This window comes from Cornus florida, unplaced genomic scaffold (assembly GCF_030987335.1).
Source record: "Cornus florida cultivar Cherokee Brave unplaced genomic scaffold, ASM3098733v1 CherokeeBrave_3.0.0_Hap2_Chr11, whole genome shotgun sequence".
Classification (NCBI taxonomy): domain Eukaryota; kingdom Viridiplantae; phylum Streptophyta; class Magnoliopsida; order Cornales; family Cornaceae; genus Cornus; species Cornus florida.
Window position 1 is genome coordinate 140118033 of NW_026775581.1, and position 17301 is coordinate 140135333.

The following is a 17301-nucleotide window of genomic DNA, read 5'->3' on the forward strand; positions in this document are numbered from 1 at the left end:
GCTTGTCCGTTCCCCTTTAGGTGGCTTACTACAACCAGCTTCTGATTGATCCTATGTTCATCCAACAGTTTCCTCAGTTGTCTGTTGTCCAGATTCTTGCCATTGTCCATGACGATTGATCTAGGAACCCCAAACCGGCAAATTACATTGTTCCGTATAAAGCGCCTCACCTGTGTGTGTGACGCTAGGATAGGGTTCTGCTTCTACCCATTTGGTGAAGTAGTCTGTTGCGAGTAGGACATATTTATTTTGTGCCCTTGCCTTTGGTAGCGGACCGACCACATCCATCCCCCACTATGCAAAAGGCTATGGATTGGCCATTACGTACAAGTCCTCAGGTAGTTGGTGTATCAGTGGTCCGAATCTTTGGCACTTGCCGCATCTCCTGTAGTACTCTTCTGCATCTTGTGACATGTGGCCAAAAGTAGCCTTGTGTCATTGCTTTGTGTGCTAAGGATCTGCCCCCGTATGATTGCCACATACCCCTTCATTAATGGTGCGCAGGACTTGTCTGGCCTGTAACGAGGTAATGCATTTCAAGTAAGGTGCTGAAAAGGATTTTCGATAGAGCTGGTTGTGAAGGATTGCATACTTTGCTGCATTTGTTCGGATTCTTCTTGCTTCATGCTTTGGTTCAGGCAGCACTCTGTCCCTTAAGTAAGACATGATCGGATCGATCCAGCTAGGCTCATACGGTATCGCGTATACTTGCAGGCGGTCAGGGTCGAGTGATGCTTTAAAGATGGATGGTTGGTGCAACACGTCTACGGGCACTACCATCGTTAACGTTTCGCCTAAACCGGACGCGCTGCGAGGTAGCCGATCGGCATCACAGTTTTCTTCTCTAGGTATCTAAGCGAATCTGACTTGGTTAAACCCTTTCACCTCTCGTTCGACTGTAGAACGGTAGGCCTTCATTGTGCTGTCCTTAGTGTTATACTCCCCTAGCACTTGCTTCACGATCAGCTGTCACTTCTAATCTTGAGTTCCTTGGCGAGTCTCAGTCTTGCCAGAAGTGCCTCGTACTCTGCCTTGTTTGTCGCTTCAAATTCAAGTTTAATTGCCTGGTGCAGACTTGTGCCCTCGGGAGTTTGCAGTTTAACTCCTACACCTGCTCCCATTTGGTTCGATGAGCCATCGACGTAAAGCTTCCACAGCGGTTCCTCTAGGTCCTCTTCTTAATATTCTGTCTCGCATTCTAACAGGAAATTGGCTACCGCTTGGCCCTTTATGGCCGGCTCGTATGTGATGTCGAATGAACTCAATTCAATCGCCCATTTGGTGATTCGTCCTGATAGGTTGGGCTTGTGCAAGATAACTCTTATCGGATAAGTGGGGGGGACAACAATCGGATGGGATTCGAAATAATGCCGGAGCTTTCTTTTGGCATGCATTAGCGCTAGTATAACTCGCTCTGCTTTTGAATATCTTTTGTCGGGATCAGCCATTGTTTTGCTTACGTAAAATACGGGGTATTACTTCCCTTCCTCTTCTCTGATTAGAGCGGCGCTTGTCGTCGTTCGTCCTGCTTTGGGGCGGAGAGGATTGGTGGACTTTGCATGTATTCCTTTAGTCTGGACAACGCTTGTTGCTATTCACTCCCCTAGTCTGCCGTTCGCTACTTCTTATGTGTCAAAGAATAGCTTTGAGACGAATCTGCTAAGTGCTGCTATTCTTCCCGTGAGAGTTTGAACTTCTCTGAGAGTCCTTGGCTCTTCACTTTGCACTAGCGCAGTAGCGCTTTGGCTCGTGTTGGACTTACTTCGATCCCTCGGCTATTTACAATATGCCCCAGGAATTGTCCGGAGCCAACTTTGAACAAACACTTGGAGGGGTTAAGCCTTATGCCGTGCTCTCGCAATGTGTCGAACACTTCTTGCAGGTGTAAGAGGTGGTCTTCTTTCCTCTTGGTTTTTACCACCATGTCATCAATGTATGCTTTTACGGTCATACCCATTTGGTCTTTGAAAACTTTGCTGACCAATCTCTGGTAGGTAGCCCCGGCATTCTTCAGTCCGAACGGCATCACCTTGTAGCAATGGATCCTTCATTCTTTCACGAAAGATGTCTTCTTCTCATCGTCCGGACGCATGGGGATCTGATTGTAACCCGAATATGCATCTAAGAAGGTCAGCCGTTCATACCCGGTGGTTACCATTTGGTCGATCTTGGGCAGGGGGGAACTGTCCTTGGGATAAGCCTTGTTTAAATTTGTGAAATCAATGCAGACTCTTCACTTTCCATTCTTCTTTTGGACGACCACCACATTGGATAGCCAGGAGGGGTGATGGCAATAATTTGTTACCACTTAAAATTACCACTTGCAATAGCACATACATCAATGTAGAATAAGGCTATAATAAGGGTTTTGTCAAACCACATGGAATGCTAGCTTATGGCAATCAAGATTGTAAGATTAATTCCCGGTTTGATTTGTGAAATATAGTTGTTGGATTGTTTTGTTTGTCACATACATAAACTGAAATTAACTAAAATTACTAAAACAAAATTTTGATTGCAAGTAAATGAGATAATAAAGATAAGGGCTAGGGAAATGACTTCACCACAAGCCTTGTAAACATGCCTAATTGCAATTAACTTGGGGAACAACTTATATATGTAACCATGATATGTAGAAATGCAAGACAACTATAATATCTTCCAGAAATTCATACATTTCAGAACTAAGCATAACCCATCTTTGGTTGGAATGGTTCATCTACCTAAACTAAGTTGTGGTATGAACCATCTTCCCTAGGCATGGCCTATCAAGGTCCTTCAATTGTATGTTGAAGCACATGAAATTCAATTATCTATCATAAATTATCTTCAGTTGGTATGGACCATCTACCCAACATAAATTAACCTAAAGGTGTAGCATGGTCCATCTTCCTTAAATATAATCTATGCAAATTCTCAATTAACATGCCATTAAAACCACTGTATAATCTCATCTTCATTTTCACTATAAAGATGTAAGTAGCATAATCATGAAGAAACAATTTTGTAAGACAAGATAAGAGTCTCAACAAGATTATATATAGAATGAAGCACAAATACATCAAAGTGTAATCTCTAGATTATACAACTTGTCACAAATATGCAAGGTTCCCCAAATTTAGATACAATCAAGACATAATTACTTGGCAAGGGTTACATCAACTCCCTAGGAAGGGAGTTAGCCTCTCATGTGCAAGGTGTAAGCCTCTATTGATGTTCAAGACTCCATCTCCACGAGTTCAAAATTCTGCCCCATTCTTTTTCCTCTCCCTTTCTCAATATTTCTCTCTCCATCTTTTACCAAGTCAAAACTTATAGATAGATAATGATGGGTGATTGATATAAAAACTGAAAATGCCCTATCAAAAGAGCATATTTTGTGGCCTTTGAACCCTAAAACAGTTGGAGACATCCCTTAAATTAAGGAAACAAACTTTGACCAAAAGATAGTGTGATAGCTCAGCATTTTTGCAGAATTAACATATTATTCTTCTGTATTTTCGACCTATCAATTGTCCAAATTAGACTTTCCTCTCAACATAGAAAATATAGTGCTATGAGTCAGCTTTCCAAATCATTAAACCATTTAGCAATTGGATTTATAACCAGAGAAATATGGTCAAAATAGCAAACGGGTGGAAAGCTGAGTTCTGCCAGCCTGGCAGCATATTGGTGTCCTCTTGCTCTCTATTTTTGACCTCTGAAACGTGGGAATTAGACTTTAATTAAAACATACCAAACATAAAGCTTTGAGTTATCTTTCCATAGAATCAAACGGTTCGTCATTTGGAGTTCGGAGTATAGAGTTATGGCCTTTTTACCGAAGGTGCGCAGAGCTGATGACATGTGCTCGCGCGAGACAAGGCCCCGCGTCCGGACGCAAGAACTCGTGTTGGGACGCCAAAATGGCCAGAGGCTGAAATTTCATGATCGCCAAACGGAGGCCGGGATGAGCCCGGAAAATTGTGTAATTACAAATTTAAGCTCCAGAAGGCCTTAGACACTCAGAATGACCATTAGAATGGAATTCGGAGCCTTCCCGTGAAACTGCTATTTTTATGGTCCGAAATTAATGGTCTTTATTGCATTTTGAGGCTAAGCGCCTGAAAATAAGAAAAACACAAAAGCGCATATAAAGTATACAACATCAATACAAAAATGGACTAAGATATGCAATTTAGGGCGCTTGAATCTGAAATATTCGGCGCTTATTACACCCCCAAACTTACATTTTGCTAGTCCCTTAGCAAAATAAAATGGAACACACAATGAAATATCAAAATGACTCCTCTTTCCGTCTTTCGTGAGAGTGACGGTTGCATTTAGCATATGCAACAAGCCTTTTAAACCCCTAGGCATCCCTAGTGGACGAGTGAAGTCTCGTGAGGGTTTAACAGAAATGTTACCCACAAACATTAAGCAACAAGGCTCATTGTTGTATAAACTGAAACATATGATTTTAGGGAAAAACTCTATCATGAAGACTACAATAAGTATGCATACAATGACATCTCAAAACAATATTGAATTCCCAGCATTCATGCATCAACAAAATAGTCCACATACATGATCTTCAACGTCTCATTTATAACAGAATTTCATCTCAAGTTCCTTAGAAGTGAACCGAAATTTAAGTTTCTTTTTATAATGCACTTTTAACCCTTTTATGGCTCATACAATGCCTTCCACGTCCTTAATTCATCTTTTGAAATAATAATCCAAGACATGAATTTATTTGAACACATTTTGTGGGTTTATTTTATTTTATTTTTTATTTTATTTATTTTTTATGCATGACCATGTGCAATGTCTAAATTCCTTAAGCTCTCTAATCACCCCATGTAATTAGCGTTAAGCCAACGACTCCCAAACTAGATGGTCTTAAGGCGTTAAGTGTAAAGACACTCCTAAGGGCGTAATGACTCGGAATGGTTGGGCTACAAATTCAAACTAATCATACATTTTACATTTTTTCCTTATCTTCCTTTTTAATCAGTTGACATGTTGAAAGAATGCAGTTTTATTCATTTTTTTTTTTTTTTTTTTTCAATGCCAAGGATTATTTCATTCATCCGACTTACTAATTCAGGGAGCCAATTAACTAAAACCACAAGGAAGGGAATGCAATTTTCGGTGTGGTCAATGTGCATTGTGAAGTCACTTAGAGATGAAAGACTCCAAAATAAAACATTTAAATCATGCAATGGACCATTTTCATTTGAACAATCTTGCTAACAACTTTCAATCATTCCTTGATATCATATATAAGCATACAAGTTGAATTAATCACATAAATTCCTCCCCAATCTTAGTTCCAGCAAAACCAGAAATCATTTGCCTAAACATACAAAATTTTCTTTTTTTAAAAAATTTCAATTTCAATTTTTTTTATCTTTTATTTTTTATATTTATATTTTTTTAAAAGAACCACATCTTGGCAATGACAATATGCATATGAATGGTTACATCCCAACACTCCCAAACTTAAATTACACATTGTCCTCAATGTGTGAAGACAAGATATAAAAATAAAGCACATATGGTGTAAAAGGAACAATAATACCAAGTGAGTGAGTAACGTCGGTAATGCAGCCGCATACAATCCCATGAAGAGATGCCAAGACGTCTTCCCTCCAAACTTGGACCTAAGAACCTATCAATCACAACATTAGCATACAAAATTAAAAGCATAGGCACACAAAAACAAACTAAAAATGTGCAAAGAAAACTAAACTATGCATATCCACAAGTTCATGAAATCAAATCAAAACATCCAAAAGATAAAAATGGCAAAAAAATGAAAAATCAATGACTGAAAAAAAATAAAATCTAACTACAAATCTCAAAGTAAGGTCTACCCTTTACCATGTCTCTCTAGATATTCTTGCTTCCCAAAATAAGAAAGTTCCTTTATAAGTGGAGAAAGTAGAGCTTGAAGATAAAAAAATGAGATGAGGTAAAGGAAAGAGTCTACCCTTTACCATTGTGAGGACCGGTTCCCCCGTTCCGGTCTCGGCTTTTCCTGGTAAAGGGTTCTGTAATTGCTATTTTGGACTCGTGGGATGGGCGATCGCCTTGCCCTTTCCACTGGCCTTAAGAGTCACCACATAGCACTCCTTGGCTGCTACATGGTCATCGTAGATGTCAATCACTTCGCTCCCATCTGGTCTCAAACATCTCATAACTTGGTGCAAAGTGGATGGGATGCCTTGGACTTGATGGATCCACTCCCTCCCCATCAGGAGGTTATTAGAAGGGTGAACATCCATTATGACATAGTTCTCCTTCAAGTTTCTTCTTGCAACACATACTGGAAGCTCAACAACTCCAATGGGTTTTACACATTTCCCGTTGAAACCTACCAAGGGGTTGCTTGTGGCCTGACCTGCCTTGGTCCTATCATCAGCTGTTCAAACACCACCTTCGTTATGATGTTAGCATTGCTGCCAGGGTCTACTAGGACTCTTTTGATCAAGTAGTTTGACACCATTAGGCTAATCACCAACGAGTCTTCATGCGGAGTCTGAACCCTGAGAAGGTCAGTCTTGTCAAATCCGATCAAGGCCATGTTGCACTCTTAGCAGACTGTGTTGACGTTGCCTAGCCTCATTTTGTGCACCTGCCGCAATTCCTCTTATTCATCCTCAGCCACTGTTCGGCCGTGTATAGCATTTATGATTCTGACTGGCTGTCCCTTTTGAGGATTTAATCTCGGATTTCTCTTCGCTTGATTAACTGGACGATTGTGCTTTTTGGCCTGGACATAGTTGGCCAACTCACCCTTTGCAATCAGCATTTAAACCTGTCTTCTTAGGCTCCTACACTCATTTGTCTGGTACCCAAAATCACTATGGAATGCGCAGTGTTTGGACTGATCCGGCTGTTCGAGTGGTAGTCGGATTGGTTGAGGTGGTCGGAACATCGCTTTATTCTCTTGGTATAGCCGTGCCAAGGTGACTCTGAGGGGGTTGATCGTCTCGTCTTCCCGCTGCCTCTTCTCATTCTTCTAAGGAACTACTTGTGATTGTGCTATTAGAGGCCTTTGAGTGCTCATTTTGGCCTTTGACCTGTTCTCCACTGTGACCATCGTTGTCTTCCTTGCATTGACAGCTTCATCCTCCTCCAGCTGTATATAGCCATGTGCCCTTGATTTAAGCTCATCCACAGTTTTGGGTGGCGTCACCACCAAGGATGTGTGAAACTGAGTCCCTCTGATCATAGTGAGTTTGAACACTAGTACTGCTGATGATGGATGACAATCAATCACCATGTTCATCTCCAAGTTGAATCTGGTAAGGAAGGCCGAAGGCGCTCGCCTTCCTGTTGTCGCATAGTGAATAGACATAATATATCCTTCTCTATCCGCCAGTTACCGAAATACTGACCTATGAACATATCACAAAGTGCCTGAAAACTTCCGACTGACCTCTTCGTGCTTAAACTAGTTGAGTGCTGGTTCGGTAAGGCTCGTTGGGAAGACCTTGCACATCTGGGCATCATCCTTGGTATCCCGAGCCATTTTCAGCTGGATTTGGTAAATATGTGTTAGCATATATGATAGCCACAATTTATGGAATGACTTTTCATATTGGCAGAGATTTGATTATGCTATAAAATATGCTATAGAATATACTTTAGAAAATGCTGTGATTTGATTTAGTTTCTTTTTTTTTTTTTGTAATATGAGCATATGCTCTTTTTATCTATAAATACTAGAGTTGTGAATGAGTGATTCATCTCATTCAAACCTTTACACAATTCTCTCATTTTTCTTCTATATTATATTTCTACTTGGCATCAGAGCCACACCTTTTAGCAGCCTTACTACTTGACAGCCACCTTAGGCTATTTGTGATATCGTGTGACGTTGCCTACACATGTTTTTCTTTGTTACTGTTTTGTGATCGAAAATAGGTATTTTTATGTTTTACAATTTCTTTTTTACTCTTCTAAGGTTAGGTAAATTTAGATAGTTACCTAGAAGGGCTTGGGTAAAAAAAAAAAAAAAATCTACAAAGACGTTCCGGATATTAAGGAGGAGGCTATCTGGCTATTTGTAAGCGGGTAGCGCTCTTTAAAAAATATATATATTTGGATTTTTTGGGAATGGTCCGAGGAGACATTGTTATTGTTTATGGTCTGAGGAGATCCTTTGATTAATTAACAGAATTTGTGGTGTTTTTGAAGTTTTTTTATTGTCGTGTGACAGGTTATGGCAGATTCAAGTCCTCGATTGTTAATTCTCTTGGCTCAAGTTCTGTGGGTGGTGGTGCCATTTTTCTCACCAACTCATTAGAAAATCCAGGACTTCAAATTACCACAGTGAAGTTGGATGGTTCCAACTATGTGATTTGGGCATATAGTCTACCAAGATGTTCATTGGTGGCAAATGCAATATTGGCTATATTACTGGTTCTGACAAAGAGCCAACTGAGTTAGAGAAGCATATCCACAGTGGTTTGCAGATAACGCTGTGGTTATATCTTGGCTAGTCAATTCGATGCAACCAAACATAGCTATTGGCTATATGTTTATGGAGAATGCTAAGTAGATTTGGGATTCAGTTTAACGCATTTATTCTCAGAGGTAGAATAATGCACGGATTTTTCGGGGCGAGATATCATCAGGATTTCTCAGGGTGACTTGACAGTTTCAGGTTACATCGGCAAGCTTTGGGCTATTTGGGAGGAGATGTCATGGTATGATTCTTTCCACTCTTAGAAGGATCTAGATGATGCAGTTTTATATGCAGGGATTGTGGAGAAGAATCGAGTGTTTCAGTTTCTTGCTGGGTTGAACGACGAGTTTAAGTATGCTCGTGTTCATTTGTTGGCTTATCTTCATTCCTTATTATTGAGGATGCATACTCTTATTTGTTGTCAGATGAGAGCCGTCGAACTCATTCATTAGGTGTTGCTTCTATTGATCATTCTGCTATGATAGTTCGGGTTCCCAACCTTTTAGGAACTGTACCATCCCAGTCAGTTCAGAGCTCTACCACCGGTCCTCTGACAGTGTGACTAGTGCAGAAAAATTGGTCACATCAAATCTCGTTGTTATACTCTACATGGACTCCCACCGCAACAGAAATAATAGCCTCGATCCTTTGCACATTCTGTTACACAACCAGTCTCGTTGTCAACTCCTGACAACTCTGCCTCTACATCTTCTGTCACAGTTACTTTGACTCAAGCTGATTTGGACAAGTTCAAACAATTCTTCAACCAAATGGAGGCATCAACTTAGCTAACCTCCACTTATACCCACTCAGGTACTATTGCATCTGCACATTGTGTATCTACATCTTCGACACCATGGATCATTGATTCTGGTGCTTCATACAATATGACTAGTATGTCCTCATTCTTCCAATCTTATAGTATCTGCTCTGGCCATCGTAAGGTACATCTTACGGATGGCTCTCCATCTTCCATTGCTGCAAAGGGACCCATATATCAGTTACTCCTTCATTAACTTTGTTAAATACACTTCGTGTTCCACAGTTGGCTACAAATCTTTCCGTTAGTAGCGTTACCAAACAATTAAATTGTAGTTTAACGTTCTTTCCCTCTCATTGTATTTTTCAGGATCTGGTGTCAAAATGGACGATTGGCAGTGGGCGTGAAGTGGACGGTCTATACCTGTTGGATGCTCCTTTGTCACCTCAAGCACATTCAGCTTCATTTTCTAATTTTGTTTCATCTAATAAAGCCCAGCTTATGCATTGGCATATGCGTTTAGGATATATTTCTTTCGGTTATTTAAAACATTTATTTCCTTCCTTATTTTGTAATGTTGCAGTATCAGATGTATCCTGTGAGACATGTTATATTGCTAAACATGTTCGGTCCAATTATCCTGCAAGTAGTAATAAATGATCTTGTTCATTCAGATGTGTGGGGTTCTTGCCCAGTTACTTCTAGTCTTAGATTTCGATATTTCGTATTGTTCATTGATGATCATAGTCGTGTTACATGGGTTTATCTTATGAAAACCAAAAATGAGGTGTACACCATTTTTAAAAATTTTATGACAATGGTTCAGACTCAACATGGTCGTACCATTAAAAATTCAAATTTGACCAAGGTACAGAGTACACTTATGGGGAGGTACAGCGGTTATGTACAGAATTTGGGATTGAGCATCAGATGGCTAATGTTAAAACTCATCAACAGAATGGCCGTTCTAAAAGAAAGAATCGCCACATCCTTGACTTAGCCTGAGCAATCTGCATTGGCATGAATGTTCCCCAGTCATTTTGGGGAGATACAGTTCTTACAGCTATTTACATCATTAATAGGACTCCTTCTAGGGTTCTTAACTTTGCAGCCCCACTCTTAGTCTTAGATCCTAAATCATCTCTTTTTTTTTATTCCTCTACGAGTCTTCAGGTGTGTGTGCTTTATTTAGCAGCTGAGGCCAACTAGTACAAAGTTAACCCCAAGGCTTTGAAGTGTGTGTTTTGAGGCTATTCTCACTCTCAAAAAGGTTATTGGTGTAACCATCCTCCCAGTCGTCGGCGGTTTATATCCATAGATGTTTCTTTCTTTGAGCATACACCATACTATAGTGGTTCTATTGGTTCTCAAATTGAATGGTTCTCATTGAATATAATGGTTGATCACCTTCTTAGGTCTTCAACTCCTCTACCGTTACCTGTTTCGTCTTCTATGATTCCTCCTCGTGATACCCCTCCGGCAAGGGGAATTGTTCATTTTCCACAGGTTTATAGTCAGAGACAACAGGTACAAGCTTCTTCTCCCACGATCGACTGCCCTGTTCCTTCGGCACCAGTTGCGCCTTCTCAAGCTATTGTTTCGCTTGATGATCGCCCCATTGCTCTTCAAAAGGGTAAACGTTCTTGTACATAGCCTTTTGCCATTAAGATTGTGTTCTCTCACCCTCCGTCGTAGTTTTCTTGTTTTTGTTACCTCGGTTCCTCTTTCTTGTATTGTTGCAGATGCACTAGCACAACCTTAATGGCGTGATGCAATGACAGAAGAACTACACGAACTTGAGAAAAATCAGACTTGGGATATGGTTTTGTTTCCTATTGGACAAAAGGCTATGGTTGTCATTGGGTGTTTACAGTTAAGTATAATCCAGTTGGGTCAGTTGCTCTTTACAAGGCCCGGTTGGTTGCCAAGGGTTATGCTCAAACTTATGGCATAGATTATAAGGAGACTTTTGCCCCTGTTGCCAAGATGAATACCATCCGTGTATTATTTTCCGTTGTTGCGATTCGATCTTGGCCATTATTTCAGTTAGATCTCAAGAATGCCTTTCTCAATGGTGATTTGCAGGAGGAGGTGTGCATGGTTCCTCCTCCGGGCTTTCGTTCTCCTGCTCATTCTGGTATGGCTTGTCATCTTCGTTGCTCTCTGTATGGCCTTAAGCAGTCTCCTCGAGCTTGGTTTGATTGCTTTGGCATTGCCATGCTCAAGTTTGGTTTCCATCAAAGTTTAGCTGATTATACCTTGTTTTTACTTCATTCAGGCAGTAAGACAGTTGCTCTCATTGTGTATGTCGATAATATTGTTCGTACCGGAGTTAATACTATCGGAATTGCTGAGGTTAAGAGCTATCTTGGCCGTCAGTTTGAGATTAAGGATCTTGGTCCCCTATGGTACTTCTTGGGCATTGAGGTGGCTGGCTCTAAGGTTGGCATTTTGATCTCTTAACGCAAATATGTTCTTGACTTGCTTTCTGCTTTTGGTCGGCTTGGCGCTCATTCTGCTGACACTCCGATTGAGCAGAATCATTGGTTGGCTGATTCTGAGGGGGAGTTGTTGTCAGATATTGGTCAATATCAACAACTTGTGGGGAAGCTCATCTATTTATCCATGATTCGACCTGACATTGCTTATGCTGTGAGTGTCGTGAGTCAATGCTTGCACTCTTCTCGTACTCCTCACCTTGATGGAGCTATTCGGATCCTTCGCTACTTAAAAGGGTGTCCGGGTCATAGTATTTTGTTTGCCAATCGTGGTCACTTACGTGTTGAGGCTTGGACAGATGTTGATTATGCAGGATCTTTTTCAGATAGGTGGTCAACTTTGGGTTATTGTACCACTATTGGTGGTAACTTGGTTACTTGGCGCAGGAAGAAGCAGGATGTTGTCTCTCGATCTAGTGCAGAGGCAGAGTATAGGACTATGACTCTTGGGGTATGTGAGCTACTATCGCTGAAATCCTTGATGACAGACTTGTGCCTTCTAGTGTCGCTTCCATTCTCACTCTACTGCGACAATAAGTCTGCCATTAGCATAGCAGCCAATCCCGTTCAGCATGACAGGACTAAGCGTATAGAGGTGGACCTTCACTTTATTTGAGAGAAGATCATCTGTGGTTAGATTTGCACTCCATTTGTCACAAGCTCTCAACAGCTTGCAGACATTCTTTGAAATGGCATCAGTAAGATTGTGTTTGAGAATGCATTGTCCAAGTTTGGCGTTTCAAATATCCACGCACCAACTTGAGGGGGTGTGTTAGCATATATGATAGCCACTATTTATGGAATAACTTTCCATATTAGTAGAGATTTGATTATAATATAGAATATGCCATCGAATTTGCTTTAGAATATGCTGTGATTTGATTTAAATTTGATTTAGTTTCATTTCTTGTAATATGACCATGTGCTTTTTTTATTTATAAATACTAGAGCTGTGAATGAGTGATTCATCTTATTCAAAACTTTACACAATTCTCTCATTTTTCTTCTATATTATATTTCTACTACATACTTAGTCGGATCCATAGTTCCGTCAAACTGAATGAACATTGGCATTGGAAACTTTCTGGGATTTGGGGATTGCAGTATCTCTTCCATGATGGGAGAATCGATGATCGAACAACCTTGTTGTTCATTGGGGGCGCCTTTCGGTCGTGCTGCTGCTTTCCGGCAGCCCTTTGGTTATGAGTGCTCGCCTTTGACTGATGCAAATTTTCGAATGACTTGTCTGCAGTTGATTCTCTCTGCCATGAAGGAATAACCTAGATGCTTTCCATCTCTTCTTCCGGTCTAGGCTTCCTGGGTTACGGGTCCATATGAATGGATCCTACTTTCTCTGACCGCCGGTTGATGTTTGTTGTCTCCACCCTCTCACCCTCTATTGGGGGGCGATGGAGTGGCGGCACTTCCCTTCGTTCCATCCTGGATCTGAGCTTGGCGTTCTCTTGTCGTAGAGTTTCAATGATTTGTATCAGCTCATCATGCTTAACTCGTTCACTCTCGCTCTGTTGATAGGAGTCTCCTCAGATCATGGGCCCCGATCGGAGCTGCGTCATTTGATGCTGAAATCGATGGATGTTTTTCCCGTTCCCATAGACGGTGCCAGATGAAGATGCAAGAAAACGCTCTTCAATATGAGGAAAGAATTTTCCCACACTCCAAACATTCTGCCTTCCTTTTCTCTCTAACTTCTATTTATAAAGTTTACCTCTCTTGGTGCCCCCCGTTTTGGAGCTGGTGGGCCAAATGTTGTCCTTTTAGCCTGCTTGGTTGGAGATGTCCCACTGTCGTGCACGTAGCTGGGTCAAGGCGTTGCTAGGCCTTATCCTTGGCTGAGTGGGCTGGATTGGTTTAGGCCCAATGGGGCCACTGGATCTTCTAACTGGGTTTAAGAGAATAGATATTGCTGGCTCGGCCTAGGGCGAATCTGGCCCCTTCAAATACTATTGTTAAAACCATTCGGTCATCTTAATCAATTTAGGATTCTTCATCAGTTGACATGCCCTTATACACCGGAACATAATGGAGTGGCGGAACGTAAATACCGTCATCTCATGAGTGTTGTTCGGTGTCGTTTACGTGGTATGTTGGTTCCTCAATCTTATTGGAATATGGCAGTTCTCACTGCAACTTTTTTGATTAATCGAACCCCTAGTTGAACTTTAAGGGGTAAGGTTCCATTACATATTTTGTGTCCAGACGGCACCCTTTTCCCTATTACTCCTCGTGTTTTTAGATGTACATTGTTAGGGGCAACGAAAGTACGCGAACACAAAGATCCAATGAAAGCCAATAAAGCAATCACACACAAACACAAGATATACATGGTTTAGCCAAAACCGGCCTACGTCCATAGATGAGAAGAGATTCCATAATGATTCGTAAAGATATTACAACAATAGAGTACCAACACCACCACTCCACGAGCCTATTTCGTCGCTTTCAACGTCACCGGTGTTTTTCCTACTCTACCAACCCGCATACTACCTCTACCTATCAACTCCCTCATGAGACTACATCTCTCTCAATCTCATAAGTCTCAACCCAAACAAGAAATTACAATTTCTTGGTCAAGACTTGCCAAACAAGAAATTACCAAACATAATACAGCTCTAAAACAGAAACATAATTAGAATAGGAATTTGTAACAATCTCCACCTTGACTTAAATTCCATCTAGCCAATCATCGCTTCCGCGGCATTGATGAAGACAATTTTGTTGCAGCTTCAATCTTGACGATCCTTCTGTAAAACTCCGATTGTCCACACTCTACGCTGCTGGATCAGTCAAACCTCCAAGGCTCTACCTTGACAACTTGAGCTCCATGCCATGTAGCAAAGCCGATTGACTCCACCTACAACTGAAGCCCGTTGCAGCACATGTTGACACTTTGTGTTTTCTGGATCTCTTTCGCCTTTGGCTTTGATACCAATTTGTTAGGGGCAACAAAAGTACACGAACAAAAAGATCCAGTGAAAGCCAATAAAGCAATCACACAAAAACATAAGATATACATGGTTCAACCAAAATCGGCCTACGTCCATGGATGAGAAGAGATTCCATTATGATTTGTAGAGATATTACAACAATAGAGTACCAACATCACCACTCCACGAGCCTATTTCCTCGCTTTCAGCTTCACCGGTGTTTTTCCTACTCTACCAACCCGCATCAACTCCTTCATGAGACTACATCTCTCTTAATCTCATAAGTTTCAACCCAAAGCCTATGTATGTATTTATAGAGTTTCAAACCCAATTACTCATTGGACGAGGATTATAATTTCTTGAGTCCAAGACTTGCCAAATAAGAAATTACCTAACAGAATACAACTCTAAATTAGAAACATAACGGAAAACATACATGTTTAGTTCAGGACCAAACTCCTACACGTACAAAGATTGATGATAAAGCTATTCATTGTGTTTTTTTTTTGGGTTATTCAACTATATGACGAAAGGGTACCGTTGTTATGACTCAAGTACTCGTCAGATATATCATTATGTTAATGTCACTTTTTTCGAAGATGTTCCCTTCTTTGGCACATTCTTTTTGCAGGTTTCATCTTCTTTTACTCTATCGGTGACTTTCTCACCCCTAGCTCGACCTGCACCAGTTCTATCCTCAACATCTCCTCCTGTGGCTCAACCCGAGCTTCACGTATACACTCGTCGCCCACGAGATCCCCCTCATGCTACCCTGCCACTGTTCTTTTGTGGTACAGGTAATCCTAACCCCGCTATTCCCAATTCTACTTCAGAACTTACCTTGCCTACTTGTATTGTAGATCTTGCATCGCCTACTTTTGATTCTGATTTGCCTATTACTCTCTGTAAAGGTAAAATGACTTGTGTGACTAATCATCCTATTGCCCAGTTTGTTTCTTATCAGGGACTTTCACACAATTACCGGGCCTACCTTGCCGCCACCTAGGCTATTTCCATCGCTCGAACTATATTTGAGGCTTTGCAAGACCAACATTGGACAACAGCCATGGCTGCTGAGATGGATGCCTTGTAAAAAAACTAAGACGTGGGAGCTTGTTACTTTACCATATGGAGAGAGGATTGTGGGCTGTAAATTGGTATTTACAGTCAAATATAAACCAGATGGTACTGTTGATCGCTATAAAGCTAGGTTGGCCGCAAAGGGCTTTACACAAACTTTGGGGAAGGACTTTAATGCCACTTTTGCTCCGGTCGCGAAGTTGACTACTGTCCGCCTTCTTATTTCCTTAGCGGCTTGCTACTCTTGGGCTCTTCACCAGTTAGATGTGAAGAACTCCTTTCTTTATGAGGATTTTACAGAAGAAATTTATATGGATCCTCCTCCTGGTTTCGGGCTTCAAGGGGAGTATTATGGGAAAGTGTGTCGCCTTCTAAAATCCTTATATGGACTGAAGCAGTCACCTCGGGCATGGATTCACCGACTCAGTGGTGTAGTTATTTCTATGGGTTTCACTCGATGTCACTCAGATCACACATGCTTCTATCGTTGTAGTCCAGAAAATTGTTGTGCCATTATCTTATTATATTTTGTTGATACAATCGTCACAGGAAATGATGCATCTTTCATTGACAAGGTAAACATAGACCTGCTTTTGAGGTTAAAGACTTAGGTCCTCTTTGATTTTTTCTTGGTATTGAGGTTGCACGCTCTAAGCATGGAATTTTGCTCTCTCAGTGGAAGTATGCGTTAGACCTCCTACGGGACACTGGTCTGCTTGGGTGTTGTCTTGCTTCCTCTCCTATTGATTCGACGCATCGGCTTCATGCCGAGTCTGGAGACCTTTTTCCAGATCCGTCTGCTTATCAACGCCTTGTTGGCTGCTTAATTTATCTAACAAACACTAGACCTGATCTCACATTTGCGGTTAATGTTGTGAGTCAATTCATGCATGCTCGTCGGACCTCACACTTAGATGCAGTATACCAAATTCTTCGGTACCTCAAGTCCTACCTAGGACTTGGTCTATTCTCCAAATCCACACCACAGTCTCTTTTCTCGTGCTACACCGATGTTGGAAAAAAAACTTAGTCGTTGCTGTATTAATTGCGTATAAGTTGTTCATGTATTCTTGTGTATGCTACTATTCTCGTTATATAGGCCTAAGAATCTTTAAGTAGGTTTTTGATCAGAGCTATTAGGGTTTTTGAGTTTAAAACAGAAAAGAAAACTTAATTTCCACTAGATTCAATCGATCCATTGTTGGTTCAACCCGGTCTAACTAAACCAGTGAGGGACGATTGATGCGTCTATCAATTGGATTCTCTATTTCTTCAGAAACACGAGATTTCATTTTAAAAACTGTTTATATACACTCTATAAAGTATGTGATGCATTCTAAAGTGGAGCATAATCTGTGATACAAATGTTTAGAACAAAATGCTAATTGGTGAGCTGGGTATTTGAGAGGTGATTTTATCCTTTTGCCCGTGTCCTAATCTCCAATTGTCATCTGCAAGATCCATTGATCATCAACATCTAACTCTTAACACTTCAACTAACATTGAAAAGTAAATAGAGTCTTTTGTTATGAAAATTGCTAGTAGTAAGTCCTGACGACC

The 17301-nt window shown here is 40.9% G+C and overlaps 1 protein-coding gene across 5 annotated transcripts in view; it reads left to right on the forward strand.

The window, feature by feature from the left end:
* LOC132286960 (ATP-dependent DNA helicase At3g02060, chloroplastic) overlaps positions 1-17301 on the forward strand; it is a 117541-nt gene that overhangs the window by 53649 nt on the left and 46591 nt on the right. Inside the window, exon 9 of one of the 5 annotated variants that reach the window (XM_059789407.1) lies at positions 9588-9891. The exons of the other annotated variants lie outside the window; for them this stretch is intronic. Within the exon in view, the coding sequence (XP_059645390.1) occupies positions 9588-9878 (291 nt within the window). The 3' untranslated portion in view covers positions 9879-9891. Of the gene's footprint in view, positions 1-9587; positions 9892-17301 lie in introns of those variants that run through there. 5 annotated transcript variants of the gene reach the window in all.